Source organism: Eleutherodactylus coqui, chromosome 3 (genome assembly GCF_035609145.1).
Source record: "Eleutherodactylus coqui strain aEleCoq1 chromosome 3, aEleCoq1.hap1, whole genome shotgun sequence".
Taxonomy (NCBI): Eukaryota; Metazoa; Chordata; class Amphibia; order Anura; family Eleutherodactylidae; genus Eleutherodactylus; species Eleutherodactylus coqui.
The window spans coordinates 135,031,086-135,057,333 of record NC_089839.1 but is presented as its reverse complement, the minus strand read 5'-3'; the positions used below and the strand labels follow the sequence as shown (position 1 = coordinate 135,057,333).

Genomic DNA, 26,248 nt, shown 5'->3' with positions numbered 1-26,248 from the left:
GATATATTTATACATAGTGATTAGAGCGCCCTCTTGTTACAGTCCTGGGTATAAATAGATAATGAGACAGATCTCTGTATTGTCCCTTGATATATTTATACGTAGTGTGATACTCTTCTTTATACCTAATGCTCACGCATCCGATTTACATATACAGGGCTGTTTGTATGGGCGTCTCTCCTCCTCTGCTGCTATGGACCTGGCAGCTGTGTGATAAGGATTGCATGTCCACTGCATAGCAGGGAAGGAAGCCTCCCATATGAAATACTGCTCTGCCACCCCCGCCAATCAGCAGTAGGTACGGGTGGCTTTCCTACCCAACTTATTACACAGCAGCTAGCCCCATAGCAGGGGAGGAGCCACCCGTAGGTACAGATGATTGGTGCCTAGTTGTGCTGAAATGTATACCCCATACCTCACCATAATGAGACATGCCATGCAGGGTTCCTGAAAAGTTGGGTGACAAACTAATGGAATCATCATTACATTGTCACTCAGCTCTTCCAGGACCCTGAATGCCAACTGTAGAGTTATGCCAGCATTTATACCATATACATCGCTATAACTAGTCAAACATGCCATTCAGGGCTCCTGGAAAGCTGGGTGACAAAAGTAATAAGATGACCATTATCTTTACAGTCATCTTTCCTGGATCCTGAATGACAGGTTGACCTAGTGGTATATACTTCATTCCGAGGTGGTACTACTGCTCTCTATTCCTCCTGTAATACCTCCCTCACTGCCTCGTCTGCGTGAGTTCAAAATGTTTTCCCCTATTTCACTTCCCTAAAAGTTAGGTGCGTCTAATAAAGCAAAAAAATACGGTATATCTTTTCCCCGTATACATTAGTCCCTTACCATTCTTGACATATTTTAAAAAAGCACACATTGTATTATATGTTTATAATTTCAAGTTACAGACTTTAGTCATATGTCAATCTTGTGAAAGCGCTCTACACAACCAACTGCTATCACAATCTATTTGTATGAGAGTAATGAACATGTTTGATTCTATTCTATATATATAATAGCCAGGAAAATGTAGTTATGTTCCTTACTGTACGTCTTATGGACAATGATTGCAGTAGTTTATCTATATGATCATAGGAGTGAATTGAGGATCATATAAAATGCAGTTTTGTAACTTCAGGATTCATCTCCTATGTTCTTCCAGATAGGAAAGGGCCATGTAATTATAAAAGAAGTGTGATAGAAGTACAAAGATAATCCCCAACTACGGCCACTTCTCCTGGGTATTGCTTCTAGCAAGCAATATCTTAAAGACTATTGCCATGAATCTAAATGAAATGAATGAAGACATTTCAATCTAAAGCTTCTATTTTCATTAAGACCTTCTAGTGGTGGAGAAAGTAATATACATACCTAATGCTGCGTCTTCTCACAATTCTTCTTGCCTTTGGATGATAACACTATTTTTCAAATTGCTCCGATAAGTATTTAATTTCACTTCATTGTGAAATGTCATTCAATGTGTAATCAGGATGTGAAATGGATTGCCGCGTAGCTGTAATATTTTATTCCTATGATAGTGGTTTCATTTACTAGGTTATAATATTTGGAAGTATGAATATCCGCCTATTATCACCGTGTCCTCCAACATTCTGGCGGGGTAATTTCTCCATTTATCTTTATAGTGAATAGGGAGGGCATTTTTTTTTGGGGGGGGGGGGAGGTGGACTGGGCAATTGCGTAAGGCAAGGGGCCCCAGGCAATCTGTAGCACTGACTGGACCTGCCAATGTACAAGTGTACATACAGTTTGCAGCACCCTCCCTGAGCAGTGACGTAGCAATAAGGGTCACAACTGTGGGTCCAAAAGCTGGGTTTCTTTTGTGTGTTGCGATTTTACCATTAGAAAGTCCCATAGACATCTGGAAAAAAAAAACACTGTGAATTTGCAGCAGAAAAAAAACGGTAGTGGGTAGTCACCCTTATAAGAAACCTTTGACAAATCCTGGGTCATAGCTTTCCCACTGGGAAACATTAAGTGCTAACTAGCATCAGAATGGTTAATCAGTCCAACACAAAACGGAGTCTCCATTTGAACCCACAAGGAAAAGATTTAGTGACATTTTTGAGTAAGATATTACCATCCAGTCATGGGCAGTGCACAAACCCAGCTGTAATACAGCTATTTGGATGACCCCCATCTGGTGTCAACTGATAACAGGCAAAACTGTTCTAGTAACAAAGTCTACTGTGAAGCACAGTATAGCACTTTTATTTATAACATATAGATGGCCATGGAGCATATTCTTGGTACATTTGCAGGTCTACTATACATATGTAATATAATCTAGCAACGGTAGCATCAAAGGATATGCTTTTATACATGGTGAAATAGGAGGAGTTTTCTCTATGTTACTTTCATTCCCATCTCACATTCTCCCAAGAGCTCTATCAAATCTTGCGTCAAACCATGGTCTCTTCCATGTGTAACTTTCATGATCTCAAAGGCCTGAAAAACATGAGAAAAGTAGGTAAGTGTAAGAACAGATTTCAATATTGAAATAACCATTAAGGAGTGTTTTGGTAGGATGAAGTTATCCCCTATCCACAGGTCGGACAGCTGGGATCCCACTGATCCCAAAAAAAAGGATCTTGTTGATACACTCGCGCGCCTCCGCTCCATTCAATGACAGAGCTGCAAATTGGCGAGTTGAAGCACTCGGAAATCTTCGGTGCACTCATTGAAATGAGTGGTTTGATCTCTACTCCACCCCTTTGGGGACCAATCAGACCCACTGTTCTCAGAATCGGAGGGGGTCTTAATGGTCGTTATCCACCCTTCCCTTATAAGTATTAGCATCCCACCCCAGAGCAGAGTCTGGAAAGAAAAAAGATGATGCTGGAGTTGGGATGGAGGAGAGCTCTGCAGTCTCTTACCTGCTCTGCATGCTTTCCTCTCTACAGACTATGGCTGTGTTGAAGACCTGTGCAGTAATGGTCATGTAACCATGATGTCACTTCAGGTTCTTTACCTCTTCTAACTACATTAGCTTTCTGGCTTTAGCAAAAAACAAACATACATAAGCCCTGGCTCCACTACACCACTGCACATTGAATTAAAGCTAATTTTCTGAGAAAGACTATTTGCTTCTGATCTGCGGAAACCAAGTTCAGCATTCAGTATCCCTTATCATGATGTTCCAGTTTTATTGTTTCGCACCGAATCAGTCAATGTGCTGTCCAGCACAATACATAATACTGCTTCATCTCTGAAATTGTGTAAAGCCTTTAAATGGGAAGAATGCTTAATTGTATCTTGCATACTAGATATTGCACAGTGCACTCTGTACAAAGAAAAGTAATGGAGTTCAATATGAAGCATACATGGAACACAAAACAACTCAAAGGGCAGAAAACCCCACTAGTTATGCAGACTTCTAACAGGCTATTCAAATAAACTATTTATTTCTATCATAATAAAATATAAATAGGTTTGTAGAGAGAGAGAGGTTAAGGAGATTTGTCACCTTTCATGACGCGTCTCTCTTAGTAAATATGTATTACCTATAATATTACAATCATGGAGCATCTTTACTTATAATTCTGCACTGTGCTGTACTCCTGTTATTCCTCTTAGGAATTAATGGATAAAGTGTCAACTGGGTGTTACCAGTTGGGGTTGCGTCCCAGCACTCTCTTACATTGTCCAATCAGTGCTGACAGTATCAGACTGTGGAGGGACATATGCCTTCTTCAAGGGTAATGGTGACACACAGTTGTCAAGTTATTCATACATTTATAAAAGGAATAAACGGAGGAAAGGCACCACATAAAGTTCTAAGAAAAAGAGGCTACAGAAGTGTTATTTTATAGGGAATACAAATTCTTTTCAAATGCAGGTATGTCAGAAGAGATGACCACTCCCCTTAAAAGCTGTGGTTGCCCATTCCCCTGATGATGCCGAGGGGACAATGAGTTAATTTACCTTTTAGTCAGTGTGCCTCGTTATAGTAGAAACGGGAGATTAGGCATCTGAATACCGGTCTCCTCAATATTAGGAAATTAAGCATCTGGATACCGGTCTCCTCAATATTAGGAGATTAGGCGTCTGGATGGACATGTGTCTTTTTTCGGCCTTACATACTATGTTACTATAGTGCTAATGGTGTGCTATTCACATAAATTTTGCCCCCCTCCCTTAATGGTGCATTATGAGGCCAGCTATTAAAGCCCTGATTTTATGGGATTTCCTTCTCCTAAAATTCTGAGAAGTGTAGAGGTAGAAGTTGTTTAACCTGTTAGGGACACAACTTAGTTTGGTACTGAATACGATTTTTTATACTGTAATCCTCGCCACGTGTAAAAAAACACAACTTTTTTTTACTTGTCCGATAACAGCGCCATATGAGGGCTTGTGTTCTACAGTATAAGATGTAGCTTTTTATGGCACTATTTTGGAGTACAATTTTTGGGTTTTGCTTGTATGGTGATCATTGTGCAGTATAAATTACATCATAACTTTATTCTGTGGGAAGTTAAGATTTTATATTGTACATGTATACATACCGTATGTATTTTTTATTCTTCCCCACTTTTGCACAATTAAACTACTTTATATTTAAACTTTAAATAATTTATTTTTGGTGTTGCTGTAATAACTTTTTTTTTAATTTTTCCATCCTGTGGACTACATGACAGCTTATTATTTTGCAGGACAACTTGCTGTTTTCATTGATGTCATTTTGAGGTACATAGGACTCTTTGGTCACATTGTATTGCACTGGTGCAGAGATCAGATGAACTAAAACCTAGAATTCTGTATTCCCTTTTCTATTTATTTTTGTCAATGCTCACTGTTTATTCTAGGAATCATTACAGATTCGGCAGTAATAAGCTCTCTGATCCCGGATTCTAGTGATGGACACCAGATGTATAATACAACTGGTACCCTCAAGTGATCAGACGGACACAGTTTTGGGCTCACATCCTCCCTATATCATAATAGTAAAGTGTACCCACACTTTCACATGACTTTCAGAATAAGTTGCTGTGTGTGTACATGAAGAATAACAGTATTTCTGGCCAATATATGTATCCTGTATTTATCATCAGTTCTTGTATAGCAGTACTGACAAGTGTAGACGTGATTTTAGTAGATGTAAATCACTAACAACTGCTGTAATGTCTCTTTGAATGTATTTCCTTTCTCTTTCCCCCCTCCATAGACTTTTTATGTACAGCATAATTCATTACTCTCCCCCACATTCTATAATCCATCTTGGTATCTTTGTTATTAGAGACAGACAACAGGTAGTGGATGGCAAATCAGAAGAGAGACTCCTGGTTGCCAGCATTTTAGAATGATTTTTCCACCACAAAAACATCATTTTACTTAAAGTGATTTGAACTTCTACTGGTTGACTATCACATTAACACAAGCCGACTCAAAATACGGTAACTATTTAAGGATATGTGAGTGTACTATTATGGAAAGGACTTAAGGAGGTATGAAGTAAATCTGTGAGGTTCTCATTAAATCACTGGATTGGTTGCTGGATGTACTGTACTGCATATAGGTAAAATATAGTCTAAAGAAGGTTACAACCCACCCATTTCAGAACAATAATCTGGCCTAGGACTGGAGAGGGATAGGGTTACATTACCTGCAATAGTTCTTTTCTGATGTGCTTACAATCCACTGGTCCTGGGTCACATTTTCAGGCATCCAAGATGGCCAATGCAATTTTCAGTCAATCTAATCCCAACAGTGCATTGGTAGTGTAAGACTACTAACACATTACACCTGCTGTCTGTTTCGCAAGAGCTGATCACATGATCAGCAATGCACATCTGGTAGTTAGAAAATTGCAGCATTCATTTTGGAAGCCTGAAAACGAGGCCTGGAAATGAGGGAGCGGTAAAGAAGAACAACGGCAGGTAATATAACTCCTTCCTTCTCCCGTCCTGGGGCAGAGCTTTTATGGAGGGTTGCTTTACAGACTAGAGACTAGAAACAAGCAGTCTACTTTTTCCAGATTCCATGCCACTCTTGCCCTTAAGGATAGACTTTTTCTACACCCCTTATAACAATGATTGGGGATTGAAAACCAGGCCAAAATCCATACACAGACAGCTGTTTCGGTGATTTTGAGCCTCATCAGTTTGCAGTAGTTTTTTGGCTTGGTTAGTAAGAGGCCTATGATGTGAGTCAGGAAGGGTATCCTAAAGGAGCATAGATGGTCTTATAAGTGTCCTCACTCACCCTCTAGATCAGTGATGGCAAACCTTTAAGAGACCGAGTGCCCAAACTACAACCTAAAACCCACTTATTTACTGCAAAGTGCCAAGGCGTCAGGGGGTGGGGCTTATCACGACGTATGATTTTACCCCCGTCATTCTAAAAAGGACAAGGCTGCCTCAAAATAGACAGCGTGCAGATTTTAACTGCTTTTTGGATGCGGAAATGCTGCAGAATGTCCTCAGCAGAAATTTCTGTGGAAAAGTCTGCAGCATTTCCACATCCAAAAAGCTGTCAAAATCTGCACCTGTCTATTGTAAAACAGCCCTGTCCATCTCCACCACATGTAAGCATACCCCAGCAGTAATAGCGACCCCCCACAGCGGCCCCCAGTGTAATAGCGACACTCCACAGCGGCCCCCAGCAATAATAGTGACCCCCTCCCCCCACAGCAGCCCCCAGCATTAATAACGACCCCCCCCACACAGCGGCCCCAGCATAACAGCAGCCCCCACCCACAGCGGCCCTCAGCATAACAGCCCCCCCCACAGCGTAACAGCGGCCCACCCTCACAGCGGCCCCCAGCATACCAGCCCCCCCTCCACATTAATAGCGACTCCCCACAGCCCCCCCGCATAACAGCAACATCCCACAGTGGCCACCAGTGTAACAGTGACATTCCACAACGGCCGCAGCATAACACCGACATCCCACAGCGGCTCCTAACGTTAATAGCAAACCCCCCCCACAGCGGCTCCCTGCGGTAATAGCGACCCCCCAACAGCGGCTCCCAGCATTACAGCGACCCCCCCAAAGCATCTCCCAGCGTTACAGCGCCCCCCCCCCCCAACAGCGGCCCCCAATGTTACAGCGGATCCCCACCACAGTAGCCCCCAGCATAACAGCGACAGCCCACAGTGGCCCCCAGCATAACAGTGACATACCACAGTGGCACCCAGCGTAACAGCGACATCCCGCAGCGGCCTCCAGCGTAACAGCGACCCCCCAAAGTAGCCCCCAGCATAACAGCGGCCCCCCCACAGCCGCCGCTAGCGTAACAGCGACCTCCCACAGCCGCCCCTAGCGTAACACCGACCCTCCCACAGCGGCCCCCAGTGTAACAGCGACCCTCCCACAGCGGCCCCCAGTGTAACAGCAACATCCCCCACCATAACAGTGACATCCCACAGCGGCCCCAAGCGTAACAGCGACACCCCACAGCGGCCCCCAGCATCTCAGCGACCCCCCACAGCGGCCTCCAGCGTAATAGCGACCCCCTACAGCGGCCCCCAGCGTAACAGCGCCCCCCCCCACAGCCACCCCTAGCGTAACAGTGGCCCCCAGAGTAATAGCGACCCTTCCACAGCGGCTCCCACATAATAGTGACATCTCATAGTGGCCTCCCCCACTCACAGTTGTGGTGCTCTCTCCTCCTGCGCCTCAGCCTCTGCCACCACTGTCCTCTGTCCCGAAACTCCCTGCCTCGGAGCTGTCCTCTATGCTGGGGCCGCTGGCCAGGCCCTGCACTGCCTGTGCTGGCGCTCCCAGCCTCACCTCGCCTCAGTCCTCCACCCCCCACCAATCAAAAGCTGGGGGCGTGAATCAGGTGTATTATGTCGCCACTCCTTACTCCTGGTGGCGACATAATACACCAGTACCAAGGGCATATTAACTTTTTCCACAACACTTCTGCCCTATTCAGCAATTCCAGCAACCTGCTAAACAGGGCAGAAGTGTTGTGGAAAAAGTTAATATGCGTACTGAGGAGACATCGAGGGAGGAGGATCCCGGCTGCACACTGACGGCGCAGTGTGTGCCGGGATCGGCGCTGCTAGCAGCGCAGCTGAGTGAATGCTGGCAGGGGAGCCACGGCCCCTGCCAGTATTCACAAGTGGTGAGCGGCCAATGGCGGCACGTGCCTGTAGGGAGGGCTCTGCGTGCCATAGGTTCGCCACTACTGCTCTAGATGCTCTCCTTAAGGATAAATGACAACCTTCCTAACCAAAGTCATAGGCCTTACACTAGCAAAGCCAGTAACCTACTGCACACTGATGAGGGGGGGGGGGGGCAAAACAGGTGTCTGTGTATGGATTCTGGCTTGGTTTTCAATTCCCAGTCATTGTTATAAGGCTTATGTAAAAAGTCTAACATTGACTTGCAGAAATGCTGCCTTCCAATTGGTGGCGATGCAGAAGTATTGTTCCATCTTCCCTATTTGCATATTTCCCAGAGGAGAAATTCACCTTAAGGAGAAACAATACCTTTCCCAACACTTGCCCTTGGATGTATGTGGTATTGTGGTCTAGCACTATTAGAGTTATTGGAGCTTAATTGCAATACCAGACAGCTAGAGCTGAGTGAGCATGCTCGGTAAAGTCAGTTACTCGAGCAAGCCTCGCTCATCTCGAGTAACTGCCTCCTCCTCCGAGCGTGCTCGGGGGGGCGGCAGGAGAGAGCGGAGGGGAGCGGGGGAGAGTGAGAGAGAGATCTCTCTCTCCCCCCCGCTACCCCCCACCGCCCCCCCTGAGCACGCTCGGAGGAGCGAGTAACTGACCTTACTTAGCGTGCTCGCTCATCTCTACAGACAGCCCATTGACAAGAGTGATGCTGTTTAATGGAAAAAGAAAAAAAAAGAGATTTTGCTTTTCTGAACATCTGTTATATTTTTTATGTACATTATCTTTGTACATTGTGCTAAAATACAATTTGTTGCTGACACACTGTTGCGCTGCCCAGCCATTCATTATAGCAGGAGTGCAGAATCTGCATGTATGGCCCTTAAACTCTATATAGTGAGCAAGTTGTAAAATATGCTTCTTTTTTTATTTTTTGTACAATAAATAATTTTTTTGTGTGAGCTAACTACATGAAACATCAGTGGTGACACATAAAGCTCTGAAGTTCTGCCTAAGTAACCTAAATATTCATAAACTAGTAGAATATGTTGACATTATAATAGACTCCTGATGTCATCCACACAGATCTCTTACCTTCAGATTAAAGGAAATGAAAAAAAACTAAAATAAATGATAATTTTTAATACAAATGAAAGCAAAATACACCTTTTCTCCTATCCAAACTGAAATGGGAATCTGGCTGCCTAAAATCACAAAGCACATAAAAGTTTGCAGATTGATTACCACAATGTTGGATCATGATAACGAAAAACGATTAGCTAAAACTGTGCTATACACATATGGCAGAAAGCAGAAGACGGCTCTTTTGGTACTTTGTATTTCATCCCAGACTGATTAAAATGAATGAGTTCTGATGTGACTCACACAGCAAATGACTTTGCGCAGTTTTCTGCATAATGAGAACATGCAGTGGAATGGGCACAAGGTCTGTTACAGGGAAATGGAATTGTGAACTAAATGAGACACTGGTGCCGTTATCCTCTATTAATGAGCACGCAGTTCAGCTATTTCTTCAGGCTTCTGAGACATTTTATAAGAAAATCTAGAGAGAACATCAAAAAAGTGTATTCTTCTTTGTCAGCACATTTGACAGATACTGTTTTCAAATGAGATTGTCAGAAACGTAAAAAGTTGAACAATTTACTAGATGTATTCAATGTGCTACATTCACTTTCCTGGATACCTTGTATGTATCTTACATCTGTACATATATGACACAGTTTCATGGGAGAGTGCTGATACACTCCGGAATCATTTGCCAATGTCAGATTTAAAGGTTTTTTTTTTAGGGACTAAAAAAATATTATCAGTAGGGAATGTAATAAAACCGATAAACTAAGCCCTTCTTACCGACCCCCCCATCCAGTAACAGAGCCGTGATCCTCGCCACTGTGATCCAGGAAGAAGCTGCAGTGGTCGCATGCTCTCCATTGTACATATTACCACTGTGCCAGGTGCTGGCAACAGCAGTGATACTGCCTTGAATGCCACGTGACCACTCAAGTTGGTGATTGGCTGACCGGTTACATGTACAGCACAGGACCACAGCAGCTTCTTCCAGGATCGGAGTGTCAGAGACTGGGGCTGTGGCACTGGGTGGGAGGAGGAGAGGTAATTTAGGGCTGACTTACATGAGCCTGTTTTTGAGTGTGCAATACGCAAATTTTAACGGGTTAATTCTCATATGGGGGTGAGTATATTAGATGACTGCTCAACTTTCCATTATACAGTGATTAAAGGGGTTGGCCACTCTAGGTACACTATATACAATTTGTGGTTAAACATTAAAATAAGCAACTTACTAATATATTCTTTTTAGACGTTTTCCTACTGTTTCATAAATCTTGAAGCTATGCCCAGTGGTTGGCACAGCCTTCTCCCACCAAACAGCAGGCAGCTCCATCCATGTTATGGTCACACATGGAGGGGCATCTGACAAGAGACAGCTGTTGACAACCTCTGATGAAACCTCGGTTGGTACCCCTACGGATTACTCTTCGTTGGCACAAGTGCATGTTCATAGAAGCAACTGTGTCTGATGCTGCAGCTCATCATATCCAAGCTGTGGCACCTTCGATATGCTAATTGCTGGTGGTCCCAGGAGTCACACCTCTGCTTATCAAACATTGATGACATATCCAGAGGGACAATGTTAGGGCTCCTTCACACTGGCGAAAAAAATCGGACGATTTTCTCGCAATGCGAGAGTGAGTAAAAAAGCTTGATTATAAAACCAATGATTTTCAATGGTTCCATTCTAATTTGTGATGTTTTAACTCCTGCGATGCTGTGTGGAAAAAAATAGCAATTTGTTTTTGCAATATTGCCCGCCATAGGAAAACAATGGGAGAACATAGCCATCTCCTGCCACGGCTTTAAAAGCCGCGGCGGGGATGAAGGGAACCCCCGAAGTGATGCGAGGCTGTTTTCATGTGAAAATGACTCGCATTCAGGGGTTTTTAGAAGCATTGCAAGGGCAATATTGGTCTGTGAATCGCGGCCTGATATCACCTTCACCAGTGTGAGGAGCTCTGTAGTACTGGAAAACAATTTTAAGTTGGAATTACAACTTTTTTTTACATTTCTGTGACTTTTTTTGAGCCAAAGCTGGAAGTGAATCAAACAGGAAGGAGTATTGTAAGTTCTTCTTTTATAATCTCCAAATCTTTTTAATACAGTTTTGACTTTGGCTTTAACCCTTTCCAATCCAATGTCGGGCCTGCCCCGACATCATCATTTTCCTCCACAGCTCCAATGTACAGGCCCAACACTGCAGTGCAGGAGTGCATCTGCACCGGATCGTCACCTGACCCCAGCTGTCACATGATCACTGAGCCGAGAGACAGAAGGGAGAATGCGGAAGTATTACTTCCGCATTCCCCCCACGGTGTAGTGACCACCTGCACCCTCCTGAACTTTGTCAGATCAGGAGGGTGAAGGGAAAATTTATTTTTTCTCATCCATCCTCCCCAGCTCAAATTTATTTGGAGCTGGCGAAAATGGATGAGAAAAAATAAATGGATTGGAAAGGGTTAAAAGACTGAAAAAATATCTCAAACTCTGTGGCATCGAAAAATAAAAAACACAATGGAACGATTAATGGCTGGACACTGTTTGATGTAAACAGCAGACATTCAGTACTGAACGGCCGCTGCTTACAGTGAATGGAGATGGGCGGAGGAAGAGAACTCTCCTCAAGCCGCTCTGCCTCCCTGCTGGCCACGCTGTGAGCAATCTGGCGATACTTGTGCTGTGTAACAGCATAGAAGCAAGTATACACAGGGACGAGTGTCGGACATTGTTTTCCCAACATTCATTACGTGTAAAAGGGCCTTTACCCTTATGCATAAGTAACTGAAGACTTTAACCCCTTACAGACCAGGATCTTTTGTACCGAAAAGACCAGACACTTTTTAGGGATTTTACCCATGTGTTAGTTTTACTGCCCTATTTCTTTTTCTTCAGTTACTTTTTGCTGCACCTTTTTTTTCGTGACATATAGGCCTATTTTTTAATTTCTTTTTTCACTAACTTTTTTTTCTCAGTTTTTTAGTTTTAGGAGATGTAAAAAGCTAATAAAATTTTTAAAATGTATAGCTTATTTTTAAAATAAAGTGTGGGAATAGGTTCCTCAGGTTGTTTTGGACGTTTTGATATATAATTTGTATAGTCTTGGATTACAGGGCGCATACCGCAACAATTTTGGTTGGGGTCGGCTTTGGGTCATTTTCTTTTGTTATGTATATAGTTTTATTTTATTCTGTAATCTTTTTAACTTATTTTTGTAATTTTTTTTAACCATCTATGACCCTCACGAGACCTGTGGGGGTCATTCACATGGGTTTTGTTTTTTTAAAATTTCATACTTTTCCACCGTAGCTCGCGGTCACGTAGTCACGTGATCAAGTAACACTTCCACTTTCACTTTTTAGTACATGGTGCACATTAAGTGCTATGTAAACTGGGAAGAAGAAGGCAGAAACAGTTAAAAAATGCTTCGCCTTTCTCCTCTAGGTTCTCAGCTGTTTCTGACAACTAAGAACCCAACCTGCTCCTGCTTGATTGTAGAACAGAGGCTTTAATCCCGTGCCGTATTTTTGCTATCGGCCGGGATTAACGCCCAGGACCAAGTGCCGTATATTTACCGCACTTGGTCCTTTAAAGGGCTGAAGGGATTTTTGCATTACAGATATTTATCTCCTTTCCACAGCATATAGGACAAATGTTGGATAGCTGGAGTTGGGGTTCCAAACTCTGTGCGATCTGTACACCCAGAATGCCCCATGTAAATGGAGTGGTGCTGTACATGCGTGACCACTGCTCTATTCAGTTCTATGGGACAGAGAGAGAGGCCTAATCGTGTTGATCACCCCTATAACTTAGAAGTAAATGAAGCAGTGGTCACAAATGTGCACTAACACTGCATTCACATGGGACATTTGGGGTTTGCAGATATCAGGATCACTGGGGTCCAAATGGTGGGACTCCCAACAAGAAGACATTTATTCCGTATCATGTGGCCAAGGAATAAAGGTCTTTAATGAGAAAACCCTTTGAGATTCTGTAACATTAAAGAAGCAAATAATAATAAGCAAATATTTATTTTCTTCCTAATGAAGTTTTCTATTTTGTATATATAAACCTGTTTCACAGGAGCCAGACGAGGTCTTCTCAGATAATTCACACAAATGTCTTGCAGTAATTGCCAAAGCAGAGTATTTTTGTGGTCATTCTAATTACTGTCATCTTTTCACTGCTATTAAAACACCTAAAAGTAATTGAGAGGTTTTGCTGCTTATTACATTTCTGTGAGAAACGGACACAATTACCACATGCAATTTGCAGAATTCACCACTGCATAAGAACAGCATGTGGGGGGCTATAACGGGTAGATAGGATATTTCCTGCTCCTTTCCCTCTCTAATGAAATGGCCACTAGTGAATAAACAGGTTGTAGCTCTTTTCTGCACTACAGATGCTACCAGATATTAGTGTCACTAGCGATACCGTAGTAATCACATCTGGGACATTTACAGGATGCTGATCCTGCAGAGTTTGTATTCTCAAAATTGCTGAAGGGCAACTTTCTTCTATACACAGTGTGCAATTATATGCAAAGCAGTAGCCAACAGCTCTTCAGTCTTCAGAAGGACCCGGGGTTGGTCTTCAGTGTTAATTATGGAAAATAAGAATTCCTTCAGAAACGATACTGGTATTTTTTCAGTTGTTGATTTTTTTAGATTTCCCAAACTTGTTATAATGTATTTCCTTGCAAGAGACACTTGTACTTTTTATCTTTAATAATGTTTGATACATTAGAGTGTTCTAAAGAAAAAAAATAAACTGGAGGAAAGCTCCAATAATGTAGATAACATGATAAGATATTGTAATTACTAAGCTTTTCTCATAAAAGGTTCTCATATCTCTCTCTCTATATATATATATATCTATATCTATCTATCTATCTATCTATCTATCTATCTATCTATCTATCTATATATATATATATATATATATATATATATATATATATATATATATATATATATAAAAAGACGAAAGCCCTCACTGGCTCACTCACTCAATGTGTGAGGTGGCACATTCTGTGGAATGACATTTTCACATACAGTCTGAGATAAATCTCTCTCCTATCTGCCTATACACTGAGAGGAATCTATCTGATGTGTGTGTTATGAGCAGCGTGTGAGAGGTGGACATTCTGCGTAGTGGCATTTTCACATACAGTCTGAGATAAATCTCTCTCCTATCTGCCTATACACTGAGAGGAATCTATCTGATCTGTGTGTTATAAGTAGCGTCTGAGAGGTGGACATTTTGTGGAGGGAAATTTTTACATACAGTCTGAGATAAATCTCTCTCCTATCTGCCTATACACTGAGAGGAATCTATCTGATCTGTGTGTTATGAGCTGCGTGTGAGAGGTGGACATTCTGTGTAGTGGCATTTTCACATACAGTCTGAGATAAATCTCTCTCCTATATGCCTATACACTGAGAGGAATCTAACTGATCTGTGTGTAATGAGCAGCGTGTGAGGGGTGGACATTTTGTGGAGGGAAATTTTTACATACAGTTTGAGAAAAATCTCTCTTCTATCTGCCTATACTCTGAAAGAATCTAACTGGCCTCTATGTAATGAAAAAATATCTCTTCTATCTGCCTATGCACTGAAAATCAGCAAGAAATACGATTTATGAGAGAGGGTTTTTTTTCAAAAGTATATAAAGCCTAGGAAAGTTCTTTTGGCACACACGCTACCTTTAGGCCTTTAACTTCAGGTAATAGGCAGGCGTTTTTGTGAAATTCATTGTCCAACTGTGATAACTTACAATAAAATTGTGAATCTTGAAAAAAAATTAATTTATTTCCCATTAAACTATTAAATCTATCTTATCTGAGTTTATTTGTACTCTAAAGTAACCATGACTTCACCAGATAAACACCAGTACCAAATTAACTCGGGCGAAGCCGGGCATATGAGCTAGTTTGTAGCATATGTATTTCGCATGGTTATATATCATATATTGGTAAGGCCTCATTCACATCAGTATTAGAGCTCTGTAAAGGCTCCTTTACACAAGACGATTATCCTTCTGGTTGTTCGTGCTCCCGTAGGGTTTTGAATGATAATCATCCTGTGTAAAAGAATGCAGAAAAAGCCTTTGACAAAATGGCCTGGCCTGTTCTGAATGCGGTGCTGGGAAGACGCAGCTTTGGACAGACTTTTGTAAACTATATCAGTGCAATACACACAAATGCTACCCCAGTTCTCACAGTTAATGGCCCTAATACCCCGGCTATTGATATATTCAGAGGAGCCCGTCAAGGCTGCCCTCTCTCCCCGTTGCTTTTTAGTGTATCTATAGACCCATTACTCAGACATTTAACACATACTACACTTTTCAAAAGAGTGGGTTACGCTGACTTAGAAATTAAAGTAGAAGTATTCGCAGACGATATACTGCTAATAATCAACAATGCAAAAGAGACCTTAACACCACTGTTACAAGAAATTGAGAGAATTGGTGGGAAGCTCTACTGCTCAAGGGGCCGGCTAAGCCTTTGTGGGCAGCCCAATATCCCTTCCATTGGGAAAAGCACTCTATACAGTACCTGGGGATTCGGATTACAAGGAATCCTTCTAAACTGTATAATATAAACATAGAACACTACATTAAAAAACTGGAAATTAGCTTGAGTTTATGTAAAAGTTTTACAGTGTCATTCTTGGGGAGAGCCAATCTCCTAAAAATGACAGAATTTTCCCGCCTGCTATACATTTTACATACTTTACCCACATTCCTAAAGTTAAAAGATATAAAAAAAAGATCAATTATCTGTACAGAAACTTTATTTGGGGGCAAGCGGCCGCGCATAGCCATCAAAGTGTTACATAAACATAAAGTCAATGGTGGAATCAATCTACGCCACATAAGAGACTATAATGGAAAGTGGTCTTTGGATAACCCAAATCTTAAACCTATACTGATTATGGAGTCCGTGTCATCGGCCCACAAATATCTACCCTTGACTAGATTCCTGGAAATGAGGTTACAGGTTGTTCACAGGTCCTATCTAACCCCTGTAAGAGGATACCACATGGGAATATATCCCACTTCAAACTGTTTTAAATGTAAAGCACCAAATGCTAACCTATAGCACTGTTTATGGACTTGCCCTCTAATTCAGGCTTTCTGGTCCCGAGTCAGTGATTATACCTATGCACACCTGACTAATTTTTGTCCGCAGGAGCCCTTGTGTTCGCAAATACATGGCGGCGGCGGGACTAAAGGCTATTCTACAGGTGTGGATACATCCGACGAGCCCTCTATTAAAATTATTTCTAGACAAATTGCCATTTTTATTCCAAATAGATTGGGCAAAAACATCGCTTTTCAAGGAAAAAATGGTGCAGTCCTTTTTCGGACCTGGGGGGGAAAAAAAAAGGAGTTGCTATATGACTCTGTGGTCATAGCGGGTCTAGATTTTTGTTTTTGTGTTTTTTCCTCCCCTTAACTTTTTTTTTTCTCTTTTCCTTTTTGTTATTGTTATCTGGTTATTAGTTATATAACAATAAAATTATAAGTTGCGATGATATTCATATGTCTATTTGCTAACAGACAGTCACAGATCGTTGTGTTATAATGTTATATATCTCGGTCCCGATTTTGGACAGTGAAAACGATATCAAGGTCTGCGATATTATTGTATTGTTGGACTGCTGAGTGACTGCTGCCTCTCATTGGCTCAGCGGGACCAATCAGATGAGAGGCAGCAGTCACTCACCCATTCATGAATTCATGAATGGGTGTGTGAGTGAGATCTGCCTCTGATTGGTCAGGCTGTGACCAATTAGAGGCAGCTCATTCAGCAGGTGGGGATTTTAAATACCCGGCTGCTGAATACTACTCACAGCTGTTCAGAGCAGTTCAGGAGGACTGCCGCTGGCCGCGCTGAACTCCGTCTGCCGGGACCAGGTGAGTATATATTTTATTTTTACACATTTCTGGATGAATTGCAGGGAAGGGCTTATATATTTAACCCCTTCCCGACAATTCATCCCGCGATCGCCGGCAGCCCATTGCTTTCAATGGAGCCGGCTGTATTGCCGGCTCCATTGAATTCAATGGGCTAACATCATTCTGCCGGGACAAGGTGAGTATATTTTTTTCTTTATTTTTACACATTTCTGGATGAATTGCAGGGAAGGGCTTATATATTTAAGCCCTTCCCGACAATTCATCCCGCGATCGCCGGCAGCCCATTGCTTTCAATGGAGCCGACTGTATTGCCGGCTCCATTGAATTCAATGGTCAGTGCTCGTTTAATCGAGACGAGTACCGCGTGGTGCTCGTCTCGAGTAACGAGCATCTTGAGCACCCTAATACTCGAACGAGCATCAAGCTCGGACGAGTATGCTCGCTCATCTCTAATCATTATATAAATCAGACAACAGCATACATATTTGACAACATCCTGGGTTCTACAGAACCGAAGGGTACTATGGAAGACAGCGGACAAACAAGTATTGCAGTGTACCAGCCTAGATACTTCTATTAGTAAAATTTGGGGACTATGTAAGTCGATAATCAAAGGTACTGATCTAAGATTTAAAAAACTTTTTCTGTGACAGAATACTTATTGGCATATTTTGCCCAACTTTTTTTGGGCTACTGCTCTGACTGAGCTTTGCAGGATGTTAATTGGGGCATTTTTTTGTATACAATACGACCAGCAGGTTGATTAATTAGTGCAGCCAAGATATCTTTCCATTTGTGACTATCCCTTTAATTAAGCCCTCACATGGTGATTGATTATATTTCTTCTATTGCTGTATTGTGTGATTGGTAATGTTTGTGAATATTACACTTAGGGAATAATTTAATGAAATAGCCATGTATTTAATAAACATCATTTATATATCTAACAAACATCTTGTGGATCTTCTCATTGGTATGATATATATGGGCAAACACGATAACTTTATGATTGATAGAAGCCTTTGACAGTGACAGGTGAATAAAGTTTACATGATGTATATACTGCGCTTTTGTTGATAAACGATTGCCTTTGAGACAGCGGGGCTGCAGTGCTGGCAGCGCTGTCTGCGAACACAGAGTGGGTGGTCCTGACTCCTTGTGTCTTTTTCCCGTCTGTCTCTCGCGATGACTTGCCCTTGGAGCCGAGTGTGTGCGTGCCTGTGATGATGGCAGCACGTTTTGTATTACTGTGGCTTAAGTGCCAGTATCGCGATCTTTGACTTGGAGTCTCGCGCATGCGCATTACAACGCGATGACATCATTAGACAGAGTATCAGTGACAGATCTCGCGGGATTACAGCATACTTCGCGCCCATACCGGCCACTATACCGGAAAAGGATGGTCTATCCTAGTGTGCCGGACGAACTAATTGGTATTCACAGCGTGTGGGTAAGTCAGCCATCCTATAATAACATCTGTTCCTTTTAACAATTATATGTTGGTGGTGGTGATTGGTGGTTTTTAAATTGGTGTATACTATATATGGCATTTATTGTTGCATGCTGTGTATTGGCTTGATAAAGACTGAGGATTGCAGTCGAAACGTTGCAGGCATTTTTTAGCAAAGAAATGGAATAAAAGGAATACTTTTTACTTTGGAAGTTGGTGTAAAGACGTCTCTGTGAAAATACCCTGAATGCTGCTTACATCCCATATCTGAGGACTATGTAAGTACTTATAAAGAAAACTGCTGTTTTAGAAGTAATGCACTTATGTCGTGATGCACTCACAAGTAGTAAACTCGTAGAGTGAATCAATGGGGAAAAAAACAAATCAGTTTATTTCCATTTTACTTCAGTTTCTGTGTTCCAAAAACGGAACACAGAAATGGAAAGCCCTAATGTAACGCATATTTAAATGGGGTCTAACCCATTAAGCTAAAAAATGTGTCCCATCTTGAGAATTGCAATTTGACATGAACGAGAAGGTAACACTGTCTGGTACCAAAACTACCATTGGTCAAATCATTGTATAAAGTAATTACAGAAAAAGGACATATCAATTTAAAAATCACAGAAGGCGGCCATACTTACTGGCTTACTGATACAAAATAAAAGGGCAGGTGTAAAACCACATCACTCAGCATCCTGATGGGAAGATTACTATATAGAGGAGCATTGCATGGGTGTAATATAGTGATGAACAGCCACTCACACACTTGCTACATATTAGGGAAAGTGACTGCTTAGTATTATTCCTGCATATAGATAAGGCATACAAAGGGTGTCCATCCCATTAATATGTGTGGTGCACCACGCAGGCTTACAACCTACTAATGACACCACATACGATGCAGCCCGGCAAGTTGCCCTGCACCTCAAAAGTGAACCACACTAGCACTGCCACCCCAGCCTTTAAAGCCAGATTGCATATGGCAAAAACAACTATAAATACAGATGAGTAAAGGGTATTGGTTAATATTTTGGTTAAAGTATGCAAGCTCGTAACACACATCAAGGGCCCTTGTTTTCTTGCAAGTCTTTACACTGACATTGCAAACAAATCACAGGAAAAGGACATATGAATATGAAAATCACTGTCAGTGGCCATACTTAGCAATATACTGATACACACAATATAAGGGTAAGTGTAGACACCACATCCCTTAGCCTGCAGATGGGCAGATTGCTATAAGGAGGAACATTGCACAGGTGCAAATGCTGATGAACAACCACTCACATGCCGACCACATACGGGGGGGGGGGGGGGGGGGGGGGGAGTGGCAGCTTTGTACTATACTTGTATACTTGCACATAGATAAGGCATACACATGCTTCTCCATATAGCAATCTGCCCGTCTGCTTGCTGGGGCATTTAAATTAGTCAGTATGGTGACTGGCAGTGATTTTTAAATCACTGCATAAAGTGTTTCATTTCTTTGCACTACATCCATGTAAATTAGAGAGCTAATGGAGCAGTCACAGTGCCTAGGGGTGCTAATTGATGTTCCATCTTTGATGGCGCGGCATATTCCTACAGTGCCATCAGCAGAGTAAGGCCATTATCCCAAGAGTAACAGGAGTTTGAAAAAAATCACTTCCATTTCAGGTAGTGCCCTGAACAAAGTGCTGCAGAATAAACCCTTAAGGACCAGGCCACTTTGTACCTAAAGGACCAGACACTTTTAGGGATTTTACCTAAAATGTTTTGGATGTTTTGATATATAATATGTATGGTTTTGGATTACAGGGTGCATACGGCGACAGTTTTGGTTGGTGTTGGCTTTGGGTCATTTTCTTTTATGTGTATATATTTTTATTTTATTCTGTAATTTTTTAAAACTTTTTTTGTAACAACTTTTTTTTACAATCTATGTCCTCCATGACATCATATAAGACCACTGGGGGTCATTCACGTGGTCTTTTTTTTTTTATTACACACTTTTTCCCTGTAGCTGGGGCATCCATAGGAGCCCCAGTTACAAGGAAAACATCCTCTTGCAGTGACAATAGTCACTAGCAGAGCTGATCTGGGTGTGCTGGGACCCTGAAGCTCTGCTGTGACAGGGGGCTCCTGGTGGTCACGTGATCATCGGGTCATGTAGTGGAAGAAACACTTCCACTTCTTAGTACATAGCGCTCATTGAGCGCTATGCACCTGGGAAAAGAGAAGGCAGAAATGGTTAAAAACCGTTTCTCCCTTCTCCTCCGGGTTCTCAGCTGTGACTAATTGCTAATGACCCGACCGGCTCCTGCTTGATCGCAAGAGCAGAAGCTTTAATCCTAAACCATAGTTTTGCTATTAAAGCCCAGGACCGATCTCCGTATATTTACCGTGCTTGGTTGTTAAGGGGATAAAGAAATCATACTTACATTTAATGATGCCATGGGCATCCCCTGTGGCAGAGAAGGCTGGAGGGCATGCTGAGAGGATACAATCTGTTTCTCCTCTGCACAACGCCTGTATACAGATCACTGATAATCATGATGCACTGTTGCTATTACGTCACTGTTTTCAGTGATCCCTACTTGGAGACATGTCGGGAAGACAGAGATTTGCGAGCTCTCTGCTGCACTGAACTCCTCACAGAAAACATTAAAATTCTACTGTTTGTTCCACAAATAATGAAATAAATACTATTTGGGTAAAAAAAAGAATTCCAAAATGTAACATTTTACTCTGATTATCAAAGTGAGATAAACACTATAAACAAACATCAGAACATAATGCCAGACAGTTTAATAGAAGCTGAACATAATACTGACCTGTTTAAGTGTTGTCATAGCTTCGGGAAACCTGCTGAGATGGAGCTGGAGCTTGCCCACTTTCATTATCTGCACGGCTCGGACCGGGTGGTGATTTGAATAGTACAAGCTGAAAAAAAAGAAGAATTGTTTCTAATCCTAAAAGATTTTTATTTCGATATACAGGATGTAAAGTAGGAAATGGAAATACACAAATTAGATAAAGCGGACCACTCGCTCCCCTCACGTCTGCTTCAGAAAATACTTCTCTTCCCCATAAAATAACAAGCTTAGATCATTCATGCTTATAACTCTACATTGTGCTGCACTTCTGTTATTCCTCCTAGAAATGTATTAACCCCTTGTTAAAACCTACTGTACATGTGCAGTGAATGTGCGTGGAGTTTGTATGGCGTGGGCTCAGAAGACGGGCTCACTCTTAACAATGTCAGTGTTGGCAGTCTTTGACAGCTGACACCAGGCCACAGCAGCAGCAATTGGAGTTTACTGCAGTTAAATGCCTCTGTCAATTCTGATATTGACATTTGAATGTTTCAATTGGGGTTTGGAAGTCCAAAATGCCCTCCACACATTGAGATTGTGGGGTGCCGTTCAGGTGTCATGGCAGCCCGGGGCCTTGTAAAGGGTAACACCCAGTTGTCAATTTATCCAGAAATGCCTAGGAGGAATAACAGTGCAATGGCACAGCACAGAGTTAAAAGAAAAGATGCTCCAGAATTGTTATTTCGTAGGAACGTAGAATGTGGCAACATTTGTTGCTTTTGAGACCTCCTAGCATGCTTCACATTGCCAGACAGGCTCTATTTAAGTGATATTTAGACTCAACAGTATTCACGCCTAGGTGCAGCTAGTGAAATTGAACCCAACTGTCCAATGATATTGGCTAACTGGTTGATTTAGTAGACAAGGGGTCAATTACTTTTTCACATAGGGCCACAGCAGCAAAATGGAAAAAAACGATTCCGTTTACTTTCCATTGAAATTGTAATTTTGTGATTCAATTATGCTTCATTCAGTTTTTTGTCTGTCTGAGTTTTATTTTATTTACAGAAAAATTGTGCATATTGCAGCAGTTTTTTTGCTAAAAGGACAGAAAGGAACATTCAAATTTTTTATGATATATTCAATGGGTGATAAACTGAATGAAAAGGTTTCAGTTGATTCCATTTTTGCTGTCTGTTTAATGCAGCCATTTTTAAATGAGAATGTGGAGAAGAAAGACAAAAAACTGGAAAACTGATTACCGTAGTTAAAAATGGAAATAAATATATGTGAGGTGGAATAGAGAGAGATCAAATAACTGATGGTGGCATTTGTTCACCCCCCCCCCTCCCCCCGGGCTGAGCAGGAACAATCTGCATTTGTATCTTGACGACGAGAGAAAGAAGACAATGGAACTATAATGGACATTTATCGTTTAAAACCCTCTTTGTTTATAACATAACCAGAACACGAGATGGAACTTACTGAACCTAAGCTACTCATATATACTGGACCAATTGTTAAGAGAGAGACCAAGGGAGGGAGGAGGGGGTTGAGGAGGGAAACAGTTATGTACAATGATGACTGATAATATATTTGAAATATGTAAAAGAAAAGTTGGAAATGTTCAATAAAAAATATCTAATTTTAAAAAAAAATGGAAATAAATGGACTCAAAGGGAAGCAGATAGACAAGTCTGATTTTCCAAAAGATCGGTCTACTGTTAAAACATGGACACTGGTTTCCTTTTAGTTCCATCTTAATTCCATTTTACTAGATCTGGAGTTAAAAAAAAAGAAATCAAATTGCAGATGTGAATGAGCTGCGAGGCTGAACACAGTTTTCTTTCAATAAATGAAATAATTTAAAAATAACATTTTGCGTTTCCATGGATTACTTTTGTCAAATAATAAAAAAATTTATTCACTGAGATAAAAGGTAGATAAAACTAAGCTTTATTCGGAACATTTAAAAATCTAACGTTCCCAATAAAGTTTGGTTTTATCTACCATTTTTCTCAGTGGATATATACAATTTGATTGTCGCAACTATGAGTCATTTAACATTAAAAGTAGTTTGATGATCTGAAATAAGTGTGATAAATAGGCAAAAATAAAAATTGGGAGAGTGGCTAAAACTTTTTTCATAGCACTGGAAGTCCAGATTCAAAGGTTACAACTCTCTTTACTATCTATGGGTAATTTTGGTTCCAAAGCAAAGAAATCCAAAGCCTTAAACAGTAGTGTGGAATAAGATATAGCTATTCTGAGACTTCCATCCAGGTGTAGAATGTATAGTAGATCTCATCCGAACATTATTTAATGAACACTGTCTGCAGCTGTAGGCAGCCATACAACCGGTTTTACAATTTTGCCTCATTACTATCATTTTCTTGTTGGGCTAAATACTCATATCTTTCGGAATGTAGGCATTTTTGCATTTAGAATCCATCTGTCCATTTGTTTTCTGTGGAAATTAGCTCATTTTTCTTACCTGCTGAATTCATTATAAGTGCTCTATTGTTAATTTGTGCAATAAATGTCCATTTAGTCTTCAACACTATTGTCAATATTTTCATTGTGGTTAAAACCTCAGCTTTTTAAGAATTATTTGCCTGATCTCGAGAAGAAAGATGGAAACTTCAGTTGAATTTTAAAAAGTTGCTATTATTAAAATACAGCTATGGAAAATGGAAGACACTTATATGAATTGTGATTTTATACTAATGGCCAAATGCAGAGTATAAAGCTGAGAGGTTATTTCACATTGTGACAACTTGCTCAATGGATTGCCATCTTTCTGGGTAAGATTGTTTGCACAGTCATGAAATTCCTTCTCAGCTTTCATTCACTCTTCACAGTAATCACTTTACAGAGTGTATCAGTAATTCCAGCACACAAACAACATCTTAGCCATCTAGCCACTAACTAAACATTTAGCATCCCACTCTACAACGTAGTAGGTCTACCAGCTAATACCTCAAAATCACATTTAAGTTGTGTTGTTACCTTTTCTGAGCTTCCACAGGCTTTAGTAATGCCTGTCTCTTTCCTGGCTGGGAGCATTGTGGAAAGAGCTCAGCCAATGTTATTGAGCACTTTCACCTGGTTGCTAATTAAAGAGGACCTGTCATGTCCTCAGTGGTGCCAATTAATAGTTTTGCAGCCGCGGCCCTGCTGATTCTAAGAAATATCTCTTTTCTCTCTTCTTCCTGTTCCCCCATACAAGGTCCTAGTTTCAGTGTGAATATGTCAAGTGGGTGGTCCCCACTGCTCACTGATAATGGGCGACGTCAGAATTGATTGACAGTGGGAACTGCCTACCTGACACAATCTCACCAAAACTAAGAGGAGTCCATATTGGAGAATGTAAGGGAGTAGAGGGAATAGAGCGATAGCACCTGAGTCAGTAGAGCCAGGGCTGCAAAGCTATACAGCAGTCATAAAGAAAACACTAATAAACATGACTACAATAATGAAAGACTGGTGAAAGGGTGAGAGGACCCTGCCCCACCAGCACTTACAGAATTTAAGGAAAGGGCAAAATGTGAGGGCGGAGGCTGCTCTTATGATAGTGTGTAGGTTTTTCTGTAGAGGTGAGGTTTCAGATTGCTTTGAAAGGATTATGGAAACCAGGTAAGTATTTTTCTGTGATGTATCTGATATCAGCACCGTCTCTCTGGTTAGCACTTTCTGTAGAACCTGGATTTGGCTCATGTATTGTGGATCGTAATACAGAGCTAATGTAAATCTATGTATCTATTCACATGGCTGTATTTTTCACAGCCATTTTTTTAAATGCAGCAGGATCTATTTTTTCCATTTTTGCATCTGTATTGGTATTTTTTACCATTGGGTAAATACGGATCAATACTTGCACAGCGCAAAATAAAACCAATTTGCAGGCAAATATAGATAAAATACTGGAGAAATACTGATGACATACGATTGTAATGACATCTGTAACACATCCGTATTATGGATCTGTATAACATGTCAAAATAGGCTCATCTGAAAGTAGTTTTTTGTGGGCTTCCCCCAGGTTCTCTGGTTCCCACAAACATTTGAAAAACAATGATAGGCTAATTATGATAGGCTAATTATGATAGGCTAATTGCCTCCTCAGAAAAGTAATCCTAGTGTGTGCGTCTATGAAATAGGGAAATTAGTTTCTGAGCCCATTTGGGCACGGAGAAAGAAGTGAATGGTGACAATCTCTCTACATCTCTGCGAATTATGATGGTACTATATAAGTACGTGGAGATAAATAATGAAATAGCTACATCTCCAATCATATCTAGCTGATATCTATATATCTATCTCAGGGGCAAATACAGAGTCCCGAGGGCCCGTTGCTAGGGATTGGATGCAGTGATCATGTGTGCTCGTCACATGATTGTGCTATAGGAAAGTCAATGGGGAACAGGATCAGCATGGTCTGCAGCAGCCAGCAGGTTAAACTCAGGGTCCGGCTGGCATGCCAGATCTGGCAACCTGGACCCCCTCACCGGCTGCACAGTTAATATTTCCGCTCATGATCTCATAATGTATCTATGTCATATTCATCTATCATCCATCCGTCTCATCATTCTGTATATACAGAGATAACACACTCAATGGAAATATTAAGCTTTAGTGCTCCAGTTTGCAAGCAGTAAGTTGCGCTGATGCTCATGCATAGTGAAGCACAGAGATACAGAAATGGCAAAATGATAAGTTGTTATGAAACAATGAAATGAAAGATAAAATAAGCAGATTGTGAAAAATATGAATCGACTCATTTGAAAATGAAAATTAAGGATTGCTTCATGTGAAAAGATGGAAAGATCTCTAACTGCATGGGCCTGTGAAATATTACACTAGACAGAAAAGAAAT

The 26,248-nt window shown here is 41.3% G+C and overlaps 1 protein-coding gene across 1 annotated transcript in view; it reads right to left on the bottom strand.

Annotated features, from left to right (window-relative positions):
• Positions 1–2,231: 2,231 nt before the first annotated feature.
• Positions 2,232–26,248, bottom strand: part of SMYD3 (SET and MYND domain containing 3) — a 649,557-nt gene continuing 625,540 nt past the window's right edge. Inside the window, exons 11-12 of the mRNA XM_066596110.1 lie at positions 21,391–21,499; positions 2,232–2,478 (exon numbers count right to left, since the gene is read on the bottom strand). Coding sequence (XP_066452207.1) covers positions 2,377–2,478; positions 21,391–21,499 — 211 coding nt within the window. The 3' untranslated portion in view covers positions 2,232–2,376. The remainder of the gene's footprint in view (positions 2,479–21,390; positions 21,500–26,248) is intronic.